General features: G+C 40.6%; 1 protein-coding gene across 6 annotated transcripts in view; it reads right to left on the bottom strand.

Moving 5' to 3' along the window:
- Positions 1-3,845: 3,845 nt before the first annotated feature.
- The window catches only part of LOC149177346 (uncharacterized), a 207,905-nt gene continuing 185,565 nt past the window's right edge, over positions 3,846-26,185 (bottom strand). For 5 of the 6 annotated variants that reach the window (XM_089423391.1, XM_089423394.1, XM_089423396.1 and 2 more), the window contains 2 exons: positions 4,884-4,937; positions 3,847-4,791 (listed from right to left, as the gene is read on the bottom strand). In XM_089423391.1, coding sequence (XP_089279517.1) covers positions 4,476-4,791; positions 4,884-4,912 — 345 coding nt within the window. In that variant the 5' untranslated portion in view covers positions 4,913-4,937 and the 3' untranslated portion in view covers positions 3,847-4,475. Of the gene's footprint in view, positions 4,792-4,883; positions 4,938-26,185 lie in introns of all 6 variants that reach the window. The other variant, XM_089423392.1, reaches the window with a different exon arrangement.

Genomic DNA, 26,185 nt, shown 5'->3' with positions numbered 1-26,185 from the left:
GAGGAATGCAAAAAGGCAAGGAGAATGTGGAAAGATTCAAACAAGGATAACATAAAGCTCAAATCGTACAAGCAGTTATTAAACAAGAAAAAGGCTGATTTCATGGTTTCAAAGGAGGGAAGAACTAATCTTCCTTGGGAAAAATAATCCCAAATTATTTGGATGGAGCTCCAACAGAAAAAGATACAAATTGGAAATAATATTACAGCTTCTAAATGGTTTGACTATGCAAGACAACTCTATGAGCAGGTTCCCACGGTTGACCCTCCCCCCTTGGTCAACAATGATACTGAACACTTCACGGTACAAGAGGTAGAGATGGGTATCAAGAAGTTGGGTGTTGGAAAAACAAAAGACTTAGATGAACTCCAAGCAGAATATCTAAGGTGGAGCTCAAAGATTCTTGCACCTCACATTACAAAAATATTCAACAACATCATACAACAAGGGCTCCCCATAGATTGGTCAACTAGTCTGGCAATACCTCTTTTCAAGAGCGATGACGTCAATAATCCCTCCAGTTATAGGACCATCATGATAAACCCTTTGTTTGCAAAGTTATTTGAAAGCATGCTAGAAAAAAAATTAGCAAGTGGGCAGAAGAAAGAGATAAGCGTGCTAAAGGGCAAGCAAGTTTTAGACCTAAACATTCCACAGTTGATCATTGCATAACTTTAAGGCACATCATTGAAAAAGTTTGGCAGAAAAAGGAAGAATTCTTTTGTTGCTTTGTTGATTTCAGAAAAGCGTTTGACTCGGTTCCTAGGGATAAACTTTGGCAGAGAATGGAGGAACTCGGGGTTCCTAAACATTTGAGAGTAGTTGTGCATAGGCTATATGAAGATGTGAAAGTCAAAATTAGAACTTCAGCAAGCATTTCTGAAATTTTTAGAAGCGATATCGAGGTCAAGCAAGGTTGCCCACTATCTCCTACCCTTTTTGGTTTATATATCGACAAGTTTGAGGAGTGGTTAAATTCGCAAGGGGGTGATGGTATCTATTTGAGCAAGTTTGTTATAAGGCTTCTTTTGTATGCAGATGACCTTATTTTGATTGCTAAATCAGCTCTTGGTTTGCAAGAGCACTTACTATCCCTTGAGCATTTTTGTAGAAATGTGCGTATGAAAGTCAATATCAGCAAAACGAAAGTAGTGGTCTTCTCTAAGAAAAGAAAACATAACCAGCATAAGTTCTACTTTGAAGGCAACATTCTGGAAGAAGTTGCAGATTACAAATACCTCGGGATTGACTTCAACAAAAATCTAGGCTGGAATGGGGGTAGAAATAAAAGAACTTTGGGGGGTTGGAAAGCATTTTATGCTTTTCAAAATAGGTCTAGAGGCAAAGTTATGGGACTCGAAGACCACTCAAACTCTTTCTGGGCTTCTAGTGATTCCGTTGATTCTCTATGGTTGTGAATTGTGGGCTAGCAGTACCTCCGACATGCAGTGGAAACAAATTGAGAAAATTCAGAAGCGTTTGATTACAAACAAATTTAAGATTAAAAGTGCAGTTCCTTACGATATCTTGTTAAGTGAAACAAGGACTACTCCTATTGAAGCAATTGCTATGGTGCGAGTCATAAGGTATTTAAAAAAAATTGAGCAAATGGAAGAGGATAGATGGCCTAAGGTTGTCATTAATGATAGATTGTGCAAGAGCAAAAAAACTTGGATGCAGCAAAATAACAAATGGTTTAGTAAATGGGGTATTTGCTTGAACGCGTGTCCCATAAACAACAAAGAGATAAAAGCTTTTGTTATGGAAAAGTTCGACAAATGTACTTGGGATAAGGAGGTAGGAACAAAGAAAAATTACTATATTGAAGTGTTTAATCCCACTCATAATCATCAACCAAAAGCATACATAGAGGCCAATATTTCTTAGAGAGCCAAAATTCTTATTGCTCAATTAAGGACTAATTCTCATCAACTCCGTTGTGAAAGAGGGCGCTGGAAAAGGCCAAAGGAAGTGTGGGAGGAAAGGGTATGCATTTTTCATTTTTCCGGAAAAGTGGAACATAAAAACATTTCATTTTGGGATGTGAGGCCTTCAAAGACAACAGAGAAACTTATGCAAATATGTTGGCAGCTAGCTCTTGAGATAATCTATTTAGCGAAGGGTTTGTCGAGACCCTGGAAGCATTTATTGTGAAGCTTCATAGAAAAAGGACCGAATACATCGAGCAGATGAAGAAGCAATCTGTCCCATAGGCTATTTTTAGCCTCGTGGATGTTAAAATAATTTCTTTCTTTCTTTATTTCTTTCTTTCTACTTTTAGTCACACAAATCTAGTAGGTTTATGATGAACTTGGCCTCTATCCATTTTATGTTTTCTTGCATACGTCACTCTTTAGGATAGACTTGCTTTCTTGCCATGCTTTACCATCACTAAACTACCGAGTGTAAGTTTATATAGAAATCCAATCCATCTTTCAATTTTCCCTTAAATCTACTTGCCATCTCTCAAATGTTACAGATCGAATCCTCGTCTACTCAAGTGAAGATTGTCCTTCATATCTACTTTTGGTCGCACCGATCTAGCAGGTTTATGATGGACTTGACGTCGATCCATTTTATGTTTTCTTGCATACGTCATTCTCTTTAGGATAAACTTTCTTTCTAGTCATCATCTACCATCACTAAGCTACCACGAGTGTAAGTTTGTGATCCGTCATTGTTATTTTCTTATGTGATCTAATTCTCTTTTCATTTTTATTGGATCAGCACCTATCTCAAGCCAAATAGTAATAGAGGCTTTAAATCCTTGAATTTGCCACATCTACTACAGGCCGCTCATCATTCCAGGAGTTTATCTTTCCCTCAAGACAATTACTCTATATGGCTACTTGATAAGAAACCAGATTTTTGGATCAGAGGGAGTGACTGATTTGATACCAACCGATCTCTATACGAAATCGATGCTTCCTCCAACATCGACCGGCAATTTCAATATTGAGAAACAATAGTGCATTCTAAATACGGCAACTCATAGGATCTCATTTCTTACAAATTGTATGTTCAATACTAAAGTTAAATAATGCTCATTCTCTTGGTATAATTTGAAAAATTCCAATGCCTTCCATAGATTACGTTATGAATAAAATATAAATATAATAATAATAAATGTTATGAATAAAATATAAATATAATAATAATAAGGAATGGTTAATTAAATAGCATGTGATTATAGATTCATGCAATTTAAAATATATATTGCAATTGAATTATTATGAGATGTGTAATTTTTTTAGTGTTCAACATGGAGTTGACACGTGGTGTGTATATATAAAGAACTAGTGTAAATTTATCTTAAAACCAGATCTATTATGCATGGATATAGATCAACTTTCTCAAAGTGAAAGCTTTTCTTGGATTGAAAAAACTTGAGAAAATGTTTATACCGTAAGGGATTTGATCCCTCTTGGCTCATAAAAATCTGAAGTTATATGGATCTACACTGATGCTTTATATTTAATCAAGGTAAGCATTTTCCAATAAAATATAATAAACAACATCATTTCAAGAGATTTTGTGTTTTCCTTGAGATTCCATATCTCACTTGGATGCTTTCGCTTCAATAATGAATAAATGTTCCCAGGATATCTCCTACATTAACTCTTCTTATCTCAAAATGCTGGACTTTTGTTTTACCCTCAACATGATTCCATTTTGAATTCTAAAGATCTGTTTATTTTATAGGTTATGTTATAGTGAAACAAAGGCAATCTAGTGTAGCAGCTCCACATACTGCTCCTAGACTTTCCATGCTGTTAGACTCACCATGCTTGTTTCAATAAATATTTGATAAATGCAAATATTAACATCATACTTCATAGCTCAAAATCAACCCTTTTGGTTTGCCACCAAATTTATTTCAATGAGACTGCATTTTATGGAACAAACATTGTACATCGATATAATTAATCAGCCCTTGGGTCCCAAGATGATTCTGGACTCCACTGCTAGGACTGTGCTAGAATCTCTCTATTACCATGCTAAGTGAGGTAACAAAAGGCACGGGATTTCAACTAGCCTTTGAAGTACTGAAACTGAGGATATGGGCAACAAGGAAATAAAAAGAGCCCAGATCCTCAAATACATACTTGGCTCATGTGAGTTTCAAATTGCAGATGAATATCCGTGAGAAAGGAACTCCTTTCTCACTATCTTATGGCATGTAGCTAACCATCACAAGGAGATGGAAATCAATACATCCATTATTACATGTAGTAACAGAAATTCTGGCTGACAAAATATGTACATCCAAATATTTTGGCAGGCATTATAAGGATTCTTTCATGTCCTGGATTGCTGAAGCTACTAGACATATCTGTTTCTTGCAACCACCCCTTCCCTCATTCCCTTCCTACATCATGTACAAACCGACCTGTCCAGATGAACAATGTTGGAGATTATTGGTTGTACAAAGGTCTAAGATTATTTGCCTCCCTGAAATAAGATGTCATATAAATTCAGTACTCTTCATAGTCATATTCGTCTTCATGTTCATACTGTAGCCCATAAGCATGGAACTGTTCGTGATCTACCACATCCTGATCTGGAATGTCAAAATCCTCACCTTCGGCTTCATCTTCCATTTTTGGGTCAGTTGCCTCTTCAGATTTGGTAACTTTTCCCGGGTTAATTTCATTGTAAATAGTCTGTCTTCTCGGGATTTGGAGATTAGCATCCTCCCCTTCAGCCCGTGCGACAGAACTTCCCATTTTCCACAATTGAGTCATTCTGTATATCTTCTTTTGCATTTGACATCTCTGTACCATTCTTTTTCTGCCGATCAGTAGAACAACAAATAAACATTAAAAATATGCAAAAATAACATAAAGATCTCAACATAATTTACAGAGGTTTGAAGAACATACGTTGTCCTCAAATAGCTTTTCCAGTACATCGTAGTTGACTTTTGAACTGAGTTTCTGTGATGCACAAGACAAATCTGTCAGTTGGATGATGAAAGGAAAGTAATAGATCTAGAGACCTGTCTGTTTACATAGTTACATAAGAGAGACACATGGCCAGCATGAAAGAAGAGATCCATATTTCAAAGAAGGAAAAAGGCACTACAAATTATCAATATGTACACTTTCCTGAAGTCCCTTTCGTGATTTCAATGGCACAACCTCAAATTCTCAAGGAAATAAAACAACCTGATAAAGCCTCGCTAAACTTTTCAGGAATGCATGGTAAATATTGCAACCATTCAGCGCTGGTATTAGGTATGAGTGTGGAATTAAAATTATCAAGGCATATGCCACGGTTTCCTATCAATCTGCTTGGGTTCCTAGCATACAGAGTTTTCCATCTTGACCTTTTTATTTGTAGTCAGCATAACAATACTTGAACTGTTATCCACAACACTCCCAAGCCAACGCTTTCATAATGTGTTCCGTATTGTATATGACAAGTGTGGGTGCAAGATATGCTTGGACCTTTGTTCGTGAATTGTTTTCATTAACCATTCGTACACCTTAAACTACAAGGTAATGCATACAAAAGGAGCACATTTTACTGACTGAGCTGGGGCTTTGTTCTTTGTTTCTTCAGCTCTGTTTACGCTGGTTATCCTGCACCATTTTCACAAATATATTGTTATTTCTATCATGCCAAAAGAAATGTTGTACAAATTGCATGAGTCCAGACCACGTTATTCAATTCATGAAAATTACTACATTAAGTTGATCATATGAAATTTCATATTTGTTCAACTTACCTCTTCTCAAATGCTCCTTAGTATCACAATCTAAATCCAAGGTACTGTTGATTTTTGTGTAGCAATGGGAGGTATTCCCGCATGCCAATAGACCTCCTAAGTTGGCCTAGAAAAAATATGGAAATTAAAATAAAATAAATTTTATTTTTGGGTTTCATATAGGCTCAAAAGGGACAAGTCAGCCCCACCATGAAAGGGTGTGTCCCTTGTGGTAAATGCAACCATTCGACTTGTATATATATACATGATGTGACACTTTATTTGTCACATGCTCACTTTAGAAGAGTCATTGGGTTTCCCCCAAGTTTGGGTTTCCAAGGAAAATTTGTTGTCTCTGTTGTACATGGCTATCTCTTTATGATCTTTATTGTTTCTACTTCTTTATTGTTAAGATTTCTCTATGTATAATTGCTAAATGATATATGTGGCACAAGATAAATTAATTGAAAATCATTAGAAGTAATTATCAGATCATAAAAATGGTTTCTATTGTGTCTATTGTAGAAAATATTTTTCTGTGTATAATTGTTTAATGATACGTGACATATGATAAATTAATTGAAGATCATTAGAAGTAATTATCAAATCAGAAAATTGGTTTCTACTGTGTTTATTGTAGAAAAATCAACATGGTCTCAGAGCTGGTTGATAAGAGTAGCCTTTGAAGAGACACAATCCGCTCAGTCAACATCTACGATATTTTTTGTGTGCCTCTTGTTAACCCACCACCAATGGGTGACCCCTATAGGAGAATTTCTCCCCTAGATTTGTCTTCAACCGCTAGCGAACAACCCCTTGTAGCCACCTGATATCTTGATGTGCTACCATTCTCCTCCACCTGAGCTGCTATTGTGTACCCTCGCTCATCTGCCATGATTGTATATTTAAAGGTGGGCCATCCAACTGCAAAGGTATGATTTTCCATTATGTAATTGGGTGTTTATGCATTTTTTTCTCGAGCACACTTGGGCATGGATTATTTGGTGACTTGGAAGAATGAAGGGCTTTGATTGTACACTTGTTCCCTTACCTCAACTTAGGGGTTAATTTTGTATCCTAGTCTCGTGGGATCTCCTTTATTGGCTACTAGCTTTAGGAGTGACACTACATGGGAGAATTTGATTTTGGTTGCGTTGTTCTGCTTCTCGACACCATATATCTCACTCCCTTCCGCTTATTACAAGCCCCTTTTCACATCTTTCCTATCTAGGTTCACATTTGTCTATTGGGTCCACAAGGTGTTAGTCTCCCTTTCCCCTTGTCCACATCTTAGATTGAGCCTAGAACAATGCCCCAAAGGTTGATGCAACTAAAAAGAAAGAAAAAAACATAATATGACCACATACAATAGGAAATGTACCACAAAATGCAAAATATGGCCGGGGAAATAAAAGTTAATACGTGGGCAAAAGGCAAACATGAGCTCTACCACTTATCATTATGGCCATCACCTTGGTTCCTTGGGCCCCTGCGAGTGCCTCTTTCATCATTAAGAAACCCATGAATGTTCCAACCCCTATTGGGAAATGAACTGCCCCACCTTAACAAAGTAATCACTGCTACATCATACACATCATGCTCTCATCCCCTTTGAACCCCCGAGCAGTAAAATGAAGAAAAATTGATAAAAGGCAAAAGGAAAATGAAGAAGGGTGGAAAAACAAAGGCCGAGACAACTCATGTACCTCGAATGCTCTCTTCTTACATTCATACACCCAAGGTGTGGGCTTTTTTCATCATAACTACCCTTGTACCAATGCATGTGGCTTGGAGCCTTGTTGACGTTCCTACTTCATTCCATCATTATTTCACATGACACTTGCAACTTGATGGGTGTACATTGGACCTGTCATTCTCTTAGATGTTGAAACCACCTAATAGGGTCCTTCATTAACCTCTTCTTCCAAGGAAGGTAACGCCAGTGCATGTCTAAAACCCCAAATTTGGAAGGGAAACCCACTATGAAGTGTCCACTTATGCCCTTGATTTGCAAGCTTAATTACTCAATTGCACTAACGAATCATTGTATTGGAAGGTGAGGAAATGCATTGGATCTTATATAGGATTGCAGGTGGGTTTTCATCTTAGGCTTGGCCTCCCTATACGAGATCCAAGCCCTCCAGAGGATCACAATGACATTTGTAGGGTGAGCGTTGAAAGCCATGGGCCTCCATCAATGTAGAGCATTGATTTCCACACCATAGGCTTCTTTAGCACCACCATTTGCTTGCTTGTGCCCTAGTTATTTAAAGATGGCGATGCACTTCGACCACGTTTCCTAGCCAACTATACATTGCACCCAACACTTGGCAGTTGATTCAGGGCCTAGAGGAGGCTATGTCTTTCCTAGGGAGAGATGGGAGGGCATGTGTCATCTTCTAGCCCTCATTGATGGAGCATCAACTTGATATTGAGCTAGTTGGAGACCCATGAAACCCATTTGGAGCCCACAAAGCCCAAATAGGGGTTTGGAGATGTTTTGCAACATATGGAGGGCATCCCCCTTTTCATCATCTTTTTTTAGGCCCTCACTCTCATCCTTAGCACATGAGGCCTCAACTCCACCCCTCTAGGCCTCCACATCAGCCTTGCATGGCCTTAAGAGGGCTAATTCGATTTATTTCTTGAGCTATCATGGTTGGCTTGTAACCATCGGTGGGTTACTTAGCACATTAGGGAAAAAAGGGGCTTTATCTTTCATATTTTGGACCCTTAGCATTTGTATAAGTAGGAGAGAGCTAGTCTCTTCCTAGCATCACACTAGGAATTTTGATATATCTCTTTGAGAATTTTAGACCTGCAATTTGAGGATGAATTTGGATGAGTTGGATGAATTTTGATGTTTAGTTAATTTCGCTAATCTCTTAGAGCTTCTTTTTGGCATTGTGATGGATGGATATATTCTTCATTATCTTGTAAGTGATACTTAATGCTATATTTCTGATTTTGATTAATGTCTAATGCACAAAATATTATCTCATGGTTATTTATGTGCCCTAATTGATGAAATTTTGTTTAAGCATTGAAACTATTGGGAAATTATGCATGTGTTATTTATGGATAATGAATGAATGAATGTTCCTAGAGGTTTTATTGCATTTTGCATCCTTGAAAATCCAACAAGTGTCATCAAAGTATAAATATCTAGAATTTTTGTGTAGCTGCTTCATTTAGGGTAGCGAAGTTGCTTCTAGGTCTCGTTGAAAAGCAAATTGCCATATCAAGGTTATCTTTGACTCCAATTCTCCCAATTGTTAGGCACTGGTCTTAAAATCCTTGGTGATCACTCTTAAACTAATAAATCATCTCTCTTTTCACCTCTTTTCCTCATCTCTTTAAGGATAAGGAGGCATCTCGAGGGCTTGGTGCGAAATCCCTTAAGGGAGGGCATTTTGAATTTCGCTTGGATAGAACTCTTCCTTGGCATCTCCTCTAGTGATCTGCAAGTTTTGGTGGATTTCCCATGGAGGAATCTCAAGAAATTTGATGCCCTAGCCATCACACCAAGAGGGAACCCTAGAAGCTAATTCTTCAATTTCAGGATTTCACTTAAGGCATTTGCTTTAGTACTCGTTGGAGTAAATCATAAATTGTCTTTTCTCTTGTCTACCCTGGCCTGGGATGAACTCATATCTCGTTAAATATCTCAACCTTAGGTCTCGTGTAGTCTTCTTTTCAAGGGGTTTTTCATGGAAAGTCTTACTAGCTTCTCCTAAATCTCACGCTATTGTTTAACCTTTATAATGAATGAGCCACCTTACCTCACTCCAAGCCTATCATAGTGAGGAATACTAGGGCCCCTCCTGTCGATGAAAAATTTTGAATTTCGCTTGGATAGAACTCTTCCTTGGCATCTCCTCTAGTGATCTGCAAATTTTGGTGGATTTCCCATGGAGGAATCTCAAGAAATTTGATGCCCTAGCCATCACACCAAGAGGGAACCCTAGAAGCTAATTCTTCAATTTCAGGATTTCACTTAAGGCATTTTCTTTAGTACTCGTTGGAGTAAATCATAAATTGTCTTTTCTCTTGTCTACCCTGGCCTTGGATGAACTCATATCTTGTTAAATATCTCAACCTTAGGTCTCGTGTAGCCTTCTTTTCAAGGGGTTTTTCATGGAAAGTCTTACTAGCTTCTCCTAAATCTCACGCTATTGTTTAACCTTTATAATGAATGAGCCACCTTACCTCACTCCAAGCCTATCATAGTGAGGAATACTAGGACCCCTCCTGTCGATGAAAATCCAAAAATAGAAGGGGACTTAGGCTATGGTGACAGTGGGCCCCTGTCCTAGGGTGTTGTTGTGCCCTCTATATTTTTCCTATTTGAAAGGCCTGCTAGTTTGTGCAAAGACACCTCTATTAGGAAAATGGGGACAAGTGAGAGAAACAACGAAGATATTCTCCAATTGTTCCTTAAGATCGGCTTGAATGAGCAGACTGCGATATGAAGTTTGTGATCTAGTGTTTGTGGTGTTGTGGTTTTAATATATGTTTTGGCCCAGGTTCTGATGTAATCTAAGTCTAGCATTTGATCAATCGCATGCATAGTATATGCAAGACCATGGTAGATTCTTTGATCTGGTTTTTAGCATGAATGCGTGATGGTGGAACTGTTGAGAATTGAATATGGCAATGAATATGTTAATTCTCTTAACTTGATAATTGTTTGTGTTACCTTTTACTTATTAGCTTTGTTCTCTATTATTCCAATGTGCAATACATGAAACAACTATCAAAACAGTAAGAACAGTGACACAGTATATAGGCTACAAGCCAAGGCCAAAACACCTTGTCTTGAGGCGAAAACCCGTAAATATCTTCTTTATTTGTCATATCTTTCAATTGACGAATACCGTGACCTAGACTCAGACAAATACCCCCCAAGATCAAGTCCACCATGGCCTCCTGCTACAATATCTTCGACCTCCCAGCAGATCTGCAATTCTACTCTCTAGCAACTATTGTTGCCTCTCTAAGAGACTTCAATCTCCTTTTAAAAGCCTTCCTCTTGTCTTCTCTTGTCTTGACTTGAGTCCTAGGGCTAGTAAGATGCCCTAAGAGACCTTCGCTTGCCTTCCCTTCTCTTTTGCTTCCAAAATCGAACCCCAAAAGATCTAGCGCAGAAAATCCTAACTTCGATCTTCCCAGAAGAATATACAAGGCCTAGAAACACTTCGACTTCTTTGACTTTCTCTTCCTCGCACTTCGTTCTTCGATTTCTCCTTCTGCACACTGCCTTCTACGACCAAGAGATGAGTGAGTGAGATGATCCAAATGGAGGACGAGTTCCTCTTATATATAGGCTTCTTCAAGGGTGGACGTGGATCTTCATATAGGCTGACTTGATCTTGGAGGTATTTTGACACTTTCAAGACAAAATAAATTTCTCTTTACAATTTACAATGTGCCCATAGGGTCTTCCATATATGATAATGACTCTTCTACTTAGGACAAATCCTAGAAGCACTCAATGGGTGCTTGATCTATAAAATAAAAGAACTTGAGCATGAAACCCATCCTCCAATAATAATAATAATTTCTTTTTCATGTTATATTTACAAAAATACATTTCATACTTATGAATACCGAACCTAGTTGCACATTTTTCAACACTCCCTCTTAAATTGGAAGTTATTCATAAGAGGTACATTGTTATTATCAATCTGAAGAGATCTCATAAGAAGAGCTGGATTGGTAACCCATCTGTCTAGCATTATATTAACCAACATTGTCACATAGCAAGGCCTTGACTAACAACTCTATCTCTCCACAAGATCAGAGCATAATGTTGGCGGGACCAATGATTTGTAGACACCATCATCATTGTCTCCCAAGGTACATACCCCACCTGGGTGTTCACAAAGTATGACCTCCCATTGGACTATTCTTATCTTGGGTAGCCAATTCTCAAATAATATTGGTCCATGACTACTCTTGCCTTGAATGCCCTACCACGTTCTCAAAGAGTATCGAATGCCGGATGGTTACCCAATCCTCCATTCTTTCTCCCCAAGTGAAGACAAGAATGTAGTTTCTATCTCTCCCTCTCAATTAGGGAGGACAAATCCACCAAACCAAGCTTGTCCCTTAAGTATACAAGCTTCTTGTTCAGAAGTGATTTCGTCAATATGTTAGCTACCTATTCATCAGTGGAGATATATCGTAGCTACAACACACCATTTTGTACTAGCTCTCGAATATAGTGATACTTGTTGTTGATATGATTTGTCTTTTCGTGAAACACTAGATCCTCAAACAAACAAATACGACTGGTGTTATCACAAAGTATCACTTGTAGGGTTCATCGGTCCTTCAAACAAGTCGGATAGCAACTTCCTTAACCATACTGCTTCTTTGCTTACTTCACATGCTGCAACATATTCAGCCTCAACACTACTCAAAGAAACGATGTCTTGCTTTCTTCTCATCCATGAGACCATGGAGGATCCTAAACTAAAACATCCTCCCATAGTGCTTCTTCCATCCTGTTCACTGCCTCCCTAGTCGGAATTTGTATAACCAATCAATTGGACATCATTCCTTCTATCATATTTCAGACAATAGTTGATGGTTCCTCGCAAATATCTCAGAATATGCTTTGTTGCTATCTAATGATCATGATTCGGCTCCACTTGGAATTGACTGAGTACATTTACTACAAAACATATGTCTGGTCGAATATTCACCAAGTACATCAATGAGCCAACAAGTTGTCTATACCTGGAAGGATCCACAAGGCTTGATTTGAAACTCCTCGGTCTCTTCAAGTTCGTGATCATTAGAGTGGTCATAGGTTTACAATCCATCATGTCAAACTACTTTAGAATCTCGATCACATACTTTCCTTGACCCAAATAGATTTCATTTGGTCCTTGCCAAACTTCTAGTCCCAAATAGTAATGCATCAACCCAAGATCCTTCATGTCAAATTCTGTTGTCAGTTGCTTCTTACATTGTTCAATTCGACCTTCTACACCTGTCAAGAGAAGATCATCTACATACAGAAGAATAATTACAGGTTCATGTTGAAGAATCCGAGGCACGTGTAGTTAATGAGATTCTTCTTGACTTGATAACTATTTGTGAGACATTTTTAATTTGCTTATTATCACAATCTTCTATTTAACATTATTAGAGTGTGTGTTTCTTATTTCATCAAATAGCTACCAAAACCAAAGAGACAAGAACACAAGATGTAGGCATTTTGCTAGGGCCAAACCCTATCCCTCTTGGAGAGGAAAACCCATGCTAAATACTTCTTCTAGAGATTCCAATTGACAAATACCAAGACCATGACCCTTGACTGACTGAGCCACTCCAAGACCAAGACATCAATCCTCTTCTTCATACTACTAAGATCATCATCATCACTACACCTTTTACGAGATTATCACTGTGCCCGCACCACCGAGATCTTCACCGTTTTTCGCCATCGCTTCCCCTTCGATGAGATTATATCCTTGAGACAGAGTCACCATTGAGATCATAACTATGCTTAAGGTTATGACTGTAGAGAGTAGCACGCAGACCCTTGTCTTTAGACTTATGCCGAGAATGTAATCATCATAGTAGTACTTATCTAAATATCTAAAATAACAGTGATATTATTTGAAGACGGATCCTTATGCAAAGAGATTGTTGATTTGGGGTAGCATCAGATGTGCTTTAGCCATGAAAATTGGTGGAGAGGCTAAAGCACATGAGATCTCCAAGACCCAAAAATGGTTTGAGTAGATTCCACCCGGTTAAGGAGATATTAAAATAATTAATATTTTTAATGGAGTCCTAAGTCTAAACATGGGAAAAATAAAATATTAATGGGTATTAATATAAAATTGGTTAGAAGGTTCCAAAAGTCATAGATCAAGCCAAATCTAATCTTAGTCGTTGATTAGAGATGTAATCTTAGCTGTTGAAGGACCAACGAGAAAAGTGTAAGAGGAGGCTTGAGGGTCAGTTGGAGAACATACCAGAGTGATCAGTCATTCGTTTTTCTAGAGCGGGGTTTCTAAGCAAAGTCGAATTAGTGATCAGTAGCGAGGAGAAGTGAGTACTGGATAGAGAGGTAGAGACAGTGCCGAGAGACCAACGCAAAGGCAGAGAGCGAGAAGCAGCAGCCAGAGCAGGCCATGCAAAACCCAGCAGAGATAGTGCAAAGGCCAGAGGGACTATGTCATCCATGCAAAGAGCAGTTGGAGTGACACAGAGGGTCTTAGAGGCTGCACAGTGTCTCAAAGGGTTGACACAAAGGCCAGAAGGGCCAACACAGTGCTTCAGAGTCACTAGAGAGGGTTTCGTGTGACAGGTTTTCTGAATACTTGTTTCCGAATAGAGAGGTATTGCTACCAATTATTTTTCTCTGTCAGGTGAACTAGTTTGGCAGCCAGTTGTACTCAAGGAAATACTACATAATAATAAACCCTTAGAATAGTTGCACCGGTTTTCCCGCATTGGGTTTTTCCGGGGACATTTGTCCAAAAATAATAGTGTCACTTGTGTGTTTGTTTTCTTTCAGCTGATGATCTGTAGATGATGAGACTATATTGTGTTTATTTCGTTATTTATATTTTTTAAATAACTTGTTCAAATTTAACAAGTACAAGAAATAAACCAGAAGAATACAGATTAAATTTCTAATGGATAGAATTAGAAATTTCAACATGGTATCAATGCGTGGTTGCGGATCACAGGAGAGTTGAATGCATCAGCTAAGCAGAGCATTTGCAACGTAATCAACTATCCCAAGTGACAGAAGCTGCTCCTTATAGAAGAACAGAAGAAGGGCTGACACAGAGGGACTGCGTCATCAGTCCGAGCCAGAGAGAGGCCAGTGCAGATTTTGAGGAGGGCAGAAAGAGGCTCACGCAGAGACCAGGAGAGTTGACGCAGTTGGCTGAGGGAGTTATTTTGCTAATGCCGGGATTGCGCAGAGCCTAGAGGCTCAGTCCTTCAGTTGTTGGGGCATAGGAAGCTATGGGTAGTTTCTGGGAGCAAATCTGGTGGGGTACTGTGGGCGGAACAATACCTAACAGGGCAAAACCAACGTAGAGGGAGTTCCTCCAAGGCGGATTTCTAACCAAGGAATCCGGATCAATGTTGTAGGTGCACAAAATATAGGAGAGGTGCAATTTGACAATTGGCAAGCCGATTTCCAAAAGGGAAATCGTGACTTAGAGGGAATCCAACAGAGAACTTCCAGGCGAGAAGTAGAGAGACTCAACAAGAGTCGAAGAGAGAACTTCCAGAGGGAAGTAGAGAGACTCGGAGGAGTCGACAAAATAGCAGAGAGATGGCCATGAATGGGTTGAGGGATCAGGACAGGCTAGATGAGGCAACCAACATTGTGGTCTTGAAGGCCAGGATCTTGTCCATTCTAGATAGACATCACATCAAGGGCTTCGCCTTGAGAAAAATGGCTATCCCAGTTGACCGGTAGCTAATGAGAAGTACGAGGAGGCAATGGCCAAGGCAAAATGCATCATCCTTGATGGGGTCAAGGATCATGTGGTCCAACATATTGCCGAGAAGGAGACAGCAAAAGAAATGTGGGACACCTTGAAGACATTGTACCAGCATACTTTCATGGATAGGAAGATGTTACTTGAGAATCAGCTCCGGTCATACTAGATGCAAAAGGGGGAGCAAATAGATCACTTTCTCGGTCAGTTGAAGGAGATTCAGGACCAACTGACTTCCATAGGGGCCACACCGGATGAGGAGACAATGGTAAGGACTGCGCTTATGAGACAATGGTAAGGACTGCACTTAATGCAGTCTCCACTTAATGTAGTCTATGAGGAGTGGGAGACATTTGTCCAAAGCATATTGGGCAGGGCGGATCTTCTGGATTGGGAATAGTTGAGGGAAACTCTTCATCAAGAGGAGATCAGGTGGTTGAGCAAAACGGGAAGTAGAAGCAAAGGAGTTCAGATCAAGAAGGAAGAGGAAGAGGATGCAGCTCTGGCATCTATTGGAAAGCAGGAGAAGCGGAAGAAGAAGGACCTCTCTAAGGTCAAGTGCTTCCACTGTGGGGAACTGTGTCATTATGCAAACCAGTGTCCGAGGAAGAAGAACAAGGAAGAGGCATCTAACTATAAGGCAGCACCAGCGAAGGCGGAGATGGAAGTCGAGAAGGATGACGATTGTGCCATGAGTGCTCATGTACCTCTAGAGAAGAGGTGGGGAGACATCAAGCTGTAGTCAGGAGGAGTACAGGCGATGAGGGGCAGGATACTTGAAGTACCCAACCTCTTAGATTATACCTTGCTACGGGAGCTCCGAAGAGTAGTAGGACTAGTGGATGTCAGTAGAGATAGATGTGGATGAAGAAGCAGAGTGCTATAGTGCAGGTGTCCCTAGGCAGCACGAGGCTAGCAGGCTGCAATAGTGTGAGAGGCACGTGAGTGTTGCAACGATGCAGGATGGCACAAAGAGGTGTGCAACGGTGTGAGATGCAAGGAGTTGTTGCAGCAACGCAGAGGTCAATAGAGGGAGCACTTGTTAGCGATAAAGGGAGCTTCAACATCGGGAATGTTTCTAGCCTAGAAGTTGGGTGGATTAGTTACTTACTTCTCAGTGACTGAGTTGCAGTGTTTTGCAGTATGCAGTAGCATGATGCAACATTATGAGAGGGGGTTGCAGTGCAGATGTATTGTTGGGAGGATGGACCAACAACAGCACGGATGCAGAGGGAGCTGTCGTACGGATGTAGCAGTGGCAGTGGCAGAGCTATGTGCAATAGTATAGGATAAAGCAGTGGAGAGGATGTTGGGCGGGGAGGCCTAGCGTTAGCACGAGTACCATGCCGTATAATCGGGGCGATGCTTAGTGTGGAGTATTACTAGAGCACAGTCCTTGCCAAGAGGGAGTGTTGATTTGGGGTAGCATCGGATGTGCTCTAGCCATGAAAATTGGTGGAGAGGCTAAAGCACATGAGGCCTCCAAGACTGAGAAATGGTTTGGGAAGATTCTACCCGTTTAAGGAGACATTAAAATAATTAATATTTTTAATGGAGTTCCTAAGTCTAAACTTAGGAAAATAAAATATTAAAGGGTATTAATATAAAATTGGGTTAGAAGGTTCCAAAAGTCATGGATCAAGCCGAATATAATCTTAGTCATTGATTAGAGATGTAATCTCGACCGTTGAAGGACCACGAGAAAAGTATAAGAGGAGGCTTGAGGGTCAGTTGGAGAACACACCAAAGTGATCAATCATTCGTTTTGCTAGAGCGGGGTTGCTACGCAAATTCGAATTAGTGATCAGCAACTAGGGGCAGTGAGTACTGGACAAAGAGGCAGAGATAGTGCCTAGAGACCAGCGCAAAGGCAAAGAGCAAGAAGCAGCAGCCAGAGCAGGCCACACAAAGCCCAACAGAGAGAACGCAGAGGCTAGAGGGATTGCGTCATCCACGCAGAGAGCAGCTGGAGTGATGTAGAGGGTCCCAAAGGCTACGCAGTACCTCAGAGGGCTAAAGCAGAGGTCAGATGGACCAGCGCAGTGCTTCAAAGTCGCTGGAGAGGGTTTCGTGGGATAGGTTTTCTGAATACCTGTTTCTAAATAGAGAGGTATTGCTGCCAGTTATTTTTCTCTATTGGGTGAGCCAGTTTGGTGCCCAATTGTACTCAAGGAAATACTACATAATAATAAACCCTCATAATAGCTGCACCGATTTTCTTGCATTGGGTTTTTTCGGGGACATTTGTCCAAAAATAACGATGTCACTTATGTGTTTGTTTTCTTTTAGCTGATGATCTGTAGATTTTGAGACTGTATTGTGTTTATTTCGTTGTTTATATGTTTTAAATAACTTGTTCGAATTTAACAAGTAGAAGAAATAAACCAGAAGAATATAGATTAAATTTCTAACAGATAGAATTAGAAATTTCAACATAGACATAGTCCTGTACCCATCCGAGTTCCAACCCCTTGAGCTTAACCGAGATTTCAGAGTGGAATGCGAAGGTATTACTATACCTTATCACCGAGATCTCACTTCTAATTATTCCATCCGAGAATATACTACTTCAAGATATGTGAAGTTGCAGAGCTTGTTTTTATCTGAGTTGCTTAAGAGAATGTGAGATTCTTTTCCTCCCATTTGCAGTGACCTTAGGTGGGTATATATAGTCGTCATGCCTCCATAACAAGCCGACATAACCAAGTGATATGTTGTGTCTCTTTTTTTTGTCGACATGACTTCAATTTAAATTATTTTGCTAGCCAACGTGATAGAGTTTTCCATTGTTTTTCTTGTTTGTCTTCAGGAGGATTATGCTGGTCTTGGAGGGTTGTTCTTAGACACTAGGTAGCTTCATATACATTACAAATATGCTCAAAAAGGGCTCATGATTTTGACTCTTTGACTCTCCTAGACTTATGGAATGAGCAAGAAACTCTTTCATATGATTTACAAAATCAATATTTCTTTTCTTTACAAGTACAAAGATCAAAATTACATGTATAAATATCGAACCTAGTTACATTTTATTCAACAGTTCATTGTTTACAACCTTAATATAAAGGTTCGAGTCAACATAACTTTTTGTGAAGCCTATTCTCTGTAGGTATGCATCCATTCTAGCATACCATGCTCTTGGTGGTTGCTTGAGGCCATATAATGCTTTCTTCAATCTGCAAGTGTATGCCTTCCTATATTTGACTTCAAATCCCAAGGGTTTTTCTATATAGAATTCTTCCTGTATAATGCCATTCAGAAATGTTGTCTTGACATCCATTTGGTGGATGTTCCATCCCATCAATGTTGCCAAAGAGACTAATGATCAAATCGTTGTATATCTTGCCATTGGAGCAAATGTTTCTTCATAGTCAATGCCTTCAAGTTGAGAGAACCCTATAGCCACAAATCTTGATTTATACTTATCTATACTTCCATCAGCTGCATGCTTGATCTTATAGATCCATTTAGAAGTAACCACAAATTTGTCTTCGGGCCTAGGTATGATCTCCCAGACTCCATCCCTCATTATAGATTAATACACTTCATTCATGGAATCCTTCCATTCTCGATGTTCGACAGCCTCTTCAAAGGTGGATGGTTCTGCTTCTATTAATTTTTTCATGTATGCAGCATACCCAAAATATTTCTTGGGTCTCTTACTTGCTCTAAATGATCCTTTTTCTGCCCCATGACCTTCTGGATCAAGTAGTGTGGATTTCAACCAATCAGGTCTTTTTCTTGTTTTAGAAATGACCATGGGTTGAACAAGTTCACTTGGCCATTATTCTTCATGGTGTGATCCTTCTCCTTCTTTGTCAACTTCCTCCTCAAATATCAGAAGTTCTTTATCATCAGAATCTATGGAAAGTTCTTTTGACTTCTTGAATGCTATACTCTCATCAAATATGACATCATGACTAACTTCAATGTGACGCCCATCTTTCATATAGATTCTATAGGCTTTTGATGAGTTATTATACCCAACAAATATTCCCTTCGTACCAAAAGGATCCAACTTCTTTCTTTTGTCCTTTGGTATATGAATATACACAGGACACCCAAAGATTCAGAGATGATCTAAAGATGGCTTCTTCCCCGTGAATACTTCTTCCGAAGTCTTGTTATTTAGAGATCTATGAGGACATCGATTTTGAATGTAGACTGTTGTCTTTGTTGCCTCTCCCCACAGAAGCTTACGTGTTGAAATTTGGTACCAGAGGACAGGTGGTTCCCTTAGGCTTTGATCTTTGGCCTAGGGAAAAGTGTCCAAAAGAATTTAATTTTTCTCCTAAAGTGACTTTATAATTTTTATAAAGTTAAATCTAATTTAAAAGTGACTTTAAGTGATAAAGTTATTAAGTCTAATTTTAAAGTAACTTTTATAAAGTCAATGAAAAAATAGAAAGGAAAAGTGACTTTGGAAATAAATGACTAAGTGGGTCTTTATTAAAGTGGGGTGAATTAAAAAATAGAAAGTGAGATTTAAATGAGAATTTAATCTCAGCCATTGATCTAAATCTATTTCAGCCATTGGATTTAGAGATCACCCAAAAGTCACTTGGAGTTATATTAAAGGAGGAAAAGGTCATTCATTCTTTCATGAGCAGATTGGGAGAAGGAGAGCAAGAGAGCAAGAGAGATTTCTGAGCAGGGAGGAGAAGGAGACAGCAGCTTGGCACACATTCCAAGGCAGCAGTTGAGCATATTTGTACAGCTGACTCAGCACATAGTGAAAGGCAGATTTTTGCACAAAAATCGAGGAGCAGTTTGCTGATTTTTCTGCACACAAAATGGAGGCCGTACAACATTTATTGTTGTCCTGTTTGCTATAATTTCCAGATTGCTGTGAGGCACGGGAAAGGAGATAAGTTGTAAATTTGCTTGCTGATTTTTTGCTGAATAATTCTCACTGTAAAAAGGCAATTTTCAGAAATAAAGAAGAGCTCTCAAACTGGTTTTCCCCAAGAGTTGTAGGGAGTTTTTCCAGGGTCAAGTTGACCAAAAATATCAGTGTTTTAATGTGTTTTAATGGCTGTTTTTGATTGCTGATTTTTAATTCTGCAATTTCCAGCATTCTGAAAAATTTCCAGAATTTGTGTTTTCAGCAATATTTATTTTTTTCAGTCTGTTAAATGTATGGTTATGGGAATGGGCATTTAACTACATGGGAGAAATAAGGAGAAACTGAAAACCGGGGTGGGAAAACAGAAATTTTTACATGGTATCAGAGCTTGAGTGCTGAAGGGCAGTTTGGGACAACAAAAGGAAAAATTACAGTTGCTGATTTTTCACTCAGAAAATTCCAGCAAGCTGATTTTTTCATAAATAGCAGTTTTATCTTTACTACAGCAGTGCTATTCTTTCAGTTTTAGGACAGCAAGATGTCATTGGGATTGAGGGTGGAGGATAGGTTGGATGGGCATACAAATTACAGTGTTTGGAAGGAGAGAATGCAGAGTATCTTTGAGGAGGCAGAAGTCTGGGATATCATGGTGCATACCGCACAGAACCCTGTTGTTGTGCCCACTGATGTTACTCAGTTGGCTGAGTATAAAAAAAAGAACAATAAGGGTAAGAGGCTGATTCTAGACGGAATCAAAGACCATTGCATTCCTCATGTGAGAGGAAAGAGCAATGCCCATGAGATGTGGACAGCATTGTCCAATCTCTACCAGAGTACCAATGAGAACCGGAAGATGGTCCTGAAGGAGAAGCTGAAGAACATTAAGATGGGGAATGATAGTGCAGCTGGATATCTCACAAAGATTACCAATGCGAGAGATGAGTTGGCAGCGTTTGGAGAGGCCATTCCATCCACTGAGTTGGTGCGTATTGCAGTGAATGGCCTCCCCCGTTCATGGTTGAACTTTGCTGATGTGGTTTGTGCACGTGAGACCCTTCCCACATGGGAGAGGTTTTGGGATGATTGCATTCAGACAGAGATCAGGAAAGGACAGCTTGGGGTAACCAAGCCAGTTGAGCAGGATGAGGACGTAGCACTGGTGGCAGGAGGCAAGAAAGGCAAAGGGAAGAAGCAGGCTTCCACAAGCAGTGGTGGGGGCAAAGGCAAAGGTAAAGGTAAACAGGGGAACACACAGAAGGACTATTCCAAGGTGAAGTGTTGGAATTGTCAAAAGATGGGACACTATGCAGTTGTGTGTCCGGAGAAGAAGAAGAAGAAGGGGAAGAACTAGGACGTGGCAGCTTCAGCAGAGATTGAGGACTTTGCTGGTCGTTTTGACCGAGAGTTTGTGTTCACTACGTGTGAGTCCTCTAGTGCAGGATCACCTGCCACACAGGTTCAGAGGGAGCATGCTTTTCCCTCGATTAGCGGAGCATCTTAAGGTATCTGGTATGTGGACAGTGGGGCTTCACATCACATGACAGGAGTCCGTGAGTACTTCTCAGAGCTTTCAGAGAGTGGCACTGATATTGAGGTAGTACTCGGTGATGACAAAGTTGTTAGAGCAGTCAGGGTGGGGACAGTGACATTTCAGAGGGAGTCCAAACCTCCCTTGAAGGTGACAGAGGTTCTTTATGTGCCAGGGATGAGGAAGAACCTCATATCCATCTCAGCTTTGGAGGACAGAGGATATGAGGTATTGTTCAGGGGAGGACAGGTGTTGATGTATCCCAGGGGCACTCCAGCTGATTCAGCTAGAGTGATAGGTGTACGCCATGCAAAGGTGTACAAGTTTGCATTTCAGCCCCTTTTGGCATTGAGTAGTAGTACCGACAGCAGAGCTAGCAGTTCTGAGCTGTGTGAGATTTGGCACCGCAGGATGGGACATATGTATCATGGAGCCTTGAGGACATTGCGGGAGATCACTACAGGTGTGCCAGATTTCAGTACTGATCACTTTGATACTTGCAGAGGTTGTGCGATGGGCAAGTTTGCCAAATCCCCTTTTCCCAGCAGTGACAGCAGAGCGACGGGGATACTTGATTTGATTCATTCCGATGTGAGCGGTCGGATGTCTCATGGTTCCTTGAGTGGATATGAGTACTATGTTTTATTCATTGATGATCACTCCAAGAGGACCTGGATTTATTTCTTGAAGACCAAGAGTGAGGTCTTCAAGTGGTTTCAGGAGTTCAGAGCTCTTGTGGAGACACAGAAAGGTCGAAAGATCAAGCCCCTGAGGTCGGACAGTGGAGGAGAGTACAACCTTGGAGAGTTTGTTGACTATTGTGAGAAGGCAGGCATTAGGAGGGAGTTCACTGTTCTTACAACCCCCAGCAAAACGGGGTTGCGGAGAGGAAGAACAGATCCATCATAGGGGCTGCCAAAGCCATGTTACATGATCAGGGGTTGCCATTGTTCTTGTGGGCAGAGGCCTGCAACACAACTGTTTACTTGCAGAACAGGAGTCCCCATCGTGCCTTGGGGCACATGACTCCGGAGGAGGCTTTCTCTGGGAAGAAGACTGATCTTAGTCATCTTCATATCTTTGGATGCATTACATACTCCTATATACCCAAGGAGAAGAGGACCAAACTAGAGCCCACCGCAGAGAAGGGTATCTTTGTGGGCTACAGTGAGACCTCAAAGGCCTTTCGGATTTACATTCCTGAACAGAGGAGAGTTGTTGTCAGATGGGATGTGAAGTTCGAGGATGACAGGGCCTTTAGGAGGTCACGGGAGTTAGAGTATCTAGATCAGCCAGACCCTCAGCAGCAGTTGAGTCAGTCGCAGGGATCCAGCGGGCAGGGATCAAGAGGATCCGGAGGTACATCTATGAGGATGTCAGGTCCATCAGTGAGCAGTGGCTCGCCGAGCCAGAGGGGTGGTGCTCCGGGCAGCATGCAGAGAAGTTCACAGAGAAGTTCACTAGGGAGTCCACTGATGGACAGTTCACACGGTACCTCAGCTTCTACAGGTTCAGGTGTAGGCAGGAGGACAGCAGACAGACAGTCAGGAGTTCAGGCTACTGATGATGATGAGGAGGAGGAGTTTCATTCTCCAGTGGGAGAAGTGCGCTCAGGGAAGAGGAAGCCCAAGTGGCTTCAGGACACCTTGAGAGATGCCACATCTGTTGCTGAGCCGAAGAGGCCGGTCAGAGAGAGTATACCACCTGAGAGGTTTTGTAGCTATATGGCGATGGTTACCAGCATCCTTGACTCTGAGCCTTCTAGCTATGAGGAGGCAGCTAGCCAGCAGGTCTGGAGAGAGGCCATGCAGGAGGAGTATTCTTCTATCATGAAGAATGATGTTTGAGAGGTGGTGCCGAGGCCTGAGGGCAAATCCGTGGTTACTTCTAGATGGCTTTACAAGGTAAAGCATGCTGCAGATGGCAGCATTGAGAAATTCAAAGCGAGGTTTGTGGCTAGAGGGTTCTCCCAGGTAGAGGGAGTTGATTATGAGGATACCTTCGCTCCCGTGGCTCGATATACTTTGATCCACTCCATTATATCGATAGCAGCAGAGATGGGTTGGAAGATCCACCAGATGGATGTGAAGACCGCATTTCTCAATGGCTTCATACAGGAGGAGGTGTACATTGAGCAGCCACAGGGCTTTGAGGTGCATGGGAAGGAGTCCCATGTGTGCAGACTGAAGAAGGCCCTTTATGGCCTGAAGCAAGCTCCCAGAGCTTGGTACTCCAGGATAGATGCATACTTGCAGGGGATGGGTTTCACAAAGAGTGAGGCAGATCCGAACCTTTACTTTATTGTGATTGGTGAGGAGCCTCTCATTTTGGTGCTGTATGTGGATGACTTGATCATTACAGGTGCAGAGAGACTCATAGAGCACTGCAAGAGAGATCTTGCGGCGGAGTTTGAGATGAAGGACATCGGCTTGATGCATTACTTTTTGGGTTTGGAGGTGTGGCAGGAGGAAGGGCATTTCTTCCTGGGGCAGGGGAAGTATATTGTGGACATCCTTAGCAGATTCCACATGGAGGATTGTAGACCCATGTCAACATCGATGATCACCAACTGGAAGAAGCTTCATGCTTCGGATTCCAAGTTGGTGGATCCCACATTGTATAGGCAGCTGATTGGTTCCTTGATGTATTTGGTCAACACTAGACCAGATATCTGTTTTGCAGTCAACACGATGAGTCAGTTTATGTGTGAGCCTAGGAAGGTTCACTGGGTGGCTGCAAAATACATTTTGCGGTACATGCAGGGGACAGTGGATTATGGTCTGGACTACAGGCAGGGAGATGGAATGAGATTGGCAGGGTACACTGATTCGGATTGGGCAGGTTGTGCTTCTAATAGAAAGAGCACTTCAGGGTGTTGTTTTGGGTTGGGTTCAGCAGTAGTGTCATGGTTCAGCCGGAAGCAGCAGTCAGTAGCACTGAGTTCAGCGGAAGCAGAGTATATGGCAGCCAGTCTAGCTAGTTGTGAGGCCATCTGGCTTTGCAAGATGTTGTTTGGCTTATTTGGTTAGCCGTTGAGACCTTCAGTGATTTCCTGTGATAATCAGAGTTGCATTAAACTCACGGAGAATCCAGTATTTCATGACAGGTCAAAGCATATCGGGATCAGATATCATTTCATCAGAGACTATGTTCAGAAGGGAGCTGTGAAGCTTGAGTATATTTCCACTGATGAGCAGGTTGCAGATATTCTTACCAAAGCCTTACCACGGGGCAAGCATGTCTACTTCAGAGACAAGATGGGTGTGGTGAGGAACACCTTCCTCGGTAAGAGGGAGTGTTGAAATTTGGTACCGGAGGACAGGTGGTTCCCTTAGGCTTTCATCTTTGGCCTAGGGAAAAGTGTCCAAAAGAATTTAATTTTTCTCCTAAAGTGACTTTATAATTTTTATAAAGTTAAATCTAATTTAAAAGTGACTTTAAGTGATAAAGTTATTAAGTCTAATTTTAAAGTAACTTTTATAAAGTCAATGAAAAATTAGAAAGGAAAAATGACTTTGGAAATAAATGACTAAGTGGGTCTTTATTAAAGTGGGGTGAATTAAAAAATAGAAAGTGAGATTTAAATGAGCATTTAATCTCAGCCATTGATCTAAATCTATTTCAGCCATTGGATTTAGAGATCACCCAAAAGTCACTTGGATCACCCAAAAGTCACTTGGAGTTATATTAAAGGAGGAAAAGGTCATTCATTCTTTCATGAGCAGATTGGGAGAAGGAGAGCAAGAGAGCAAGAGAGATTTCTGAGCAGGGAGGAGAAGGAGACAGCAGCTTGGCACACATTCCAAGGCAGCAGTTGAGCAGATTTGTACAGCTGATTCAGCACATAGTGAAAAGCAGATTTTTGCACAAAAATCGAGGAGCAGTTTGCTGATTTTTCTGCACACAAAACGGAGGCCGTACAACATTTATTGTTGTCCTGTTTGCTGTAATTTCTAGATTGTTGTGAGGCACGGGAAAGGAGATAAGTTGTAAATTTGCTTGCTGATTTTTTGCTGAATAATTCTCACTGTAAAAAGGCAATTTTCAGAAATAAAGAAGAGCTCTCAAACTAGTTTTCCCCAAGAATTGTAGGGGGTTTTTCCAGGGTCAAGTTGACCAAAAATATCAATGTTTTAATGTGTTTTAATGGCTGTTTTTGATTGCTTATTTTTAATTCTGCAATTTCCAGCATTCTGAAAAATTTCCAGAATTTGTGTTTTCAGAAATATTTATTTTTTTCAGTCTGTTAAATGTATGGTTATGGGAATGGGCATTTGACTACATGGGAGAAATAAGGAGAAACTGAAAACCGGGGTGGGAAAACAGAAATTTTTACATTAGGTAGATCTTGATCGTGTAACATATCTTTTACATTTTCTTCAATGGATCTATTCTTTCTTTCTATGACTCCATTTTGTTCGGGATTGTATGGGACTATCCACTTCCTCTTAATCCCAGACTCCTTACAGAATGCTATAATCTCTTTGGATGTATATTCTCCTCCATTATTAGATCTCAGTATCTTGATTCTTCTTTCTGTTAGGTTTTCCACTTCAGTCTTGAATTCTTGGAATTTTGTAAATATTTCATCCTTGGTTTTGATTAAGTAAACCCAAGTC

This window comes from Pinus tabuliformis, chromosome 4_1 (genome assembly GCF_031772625.1).
Source record: "Pinus tabuliformis cultivar Carrire ecotype Pingquan chromosome 4_1, CPIR1, whole genome shotgun sequence".
In the NCBI taxonomy this organism is placed as follows: Eukaryota; Viridiplantae; Streptophyta; class Pinopsida; order Pinales; family Pinaceae; genus Pinus; species Pinus tabuliformis.
The sequence above is the reverse complement of the archived record's forward strand: the minus strand, read 5'-3'. Positions and strand labels throughout refer to the sequence as shown.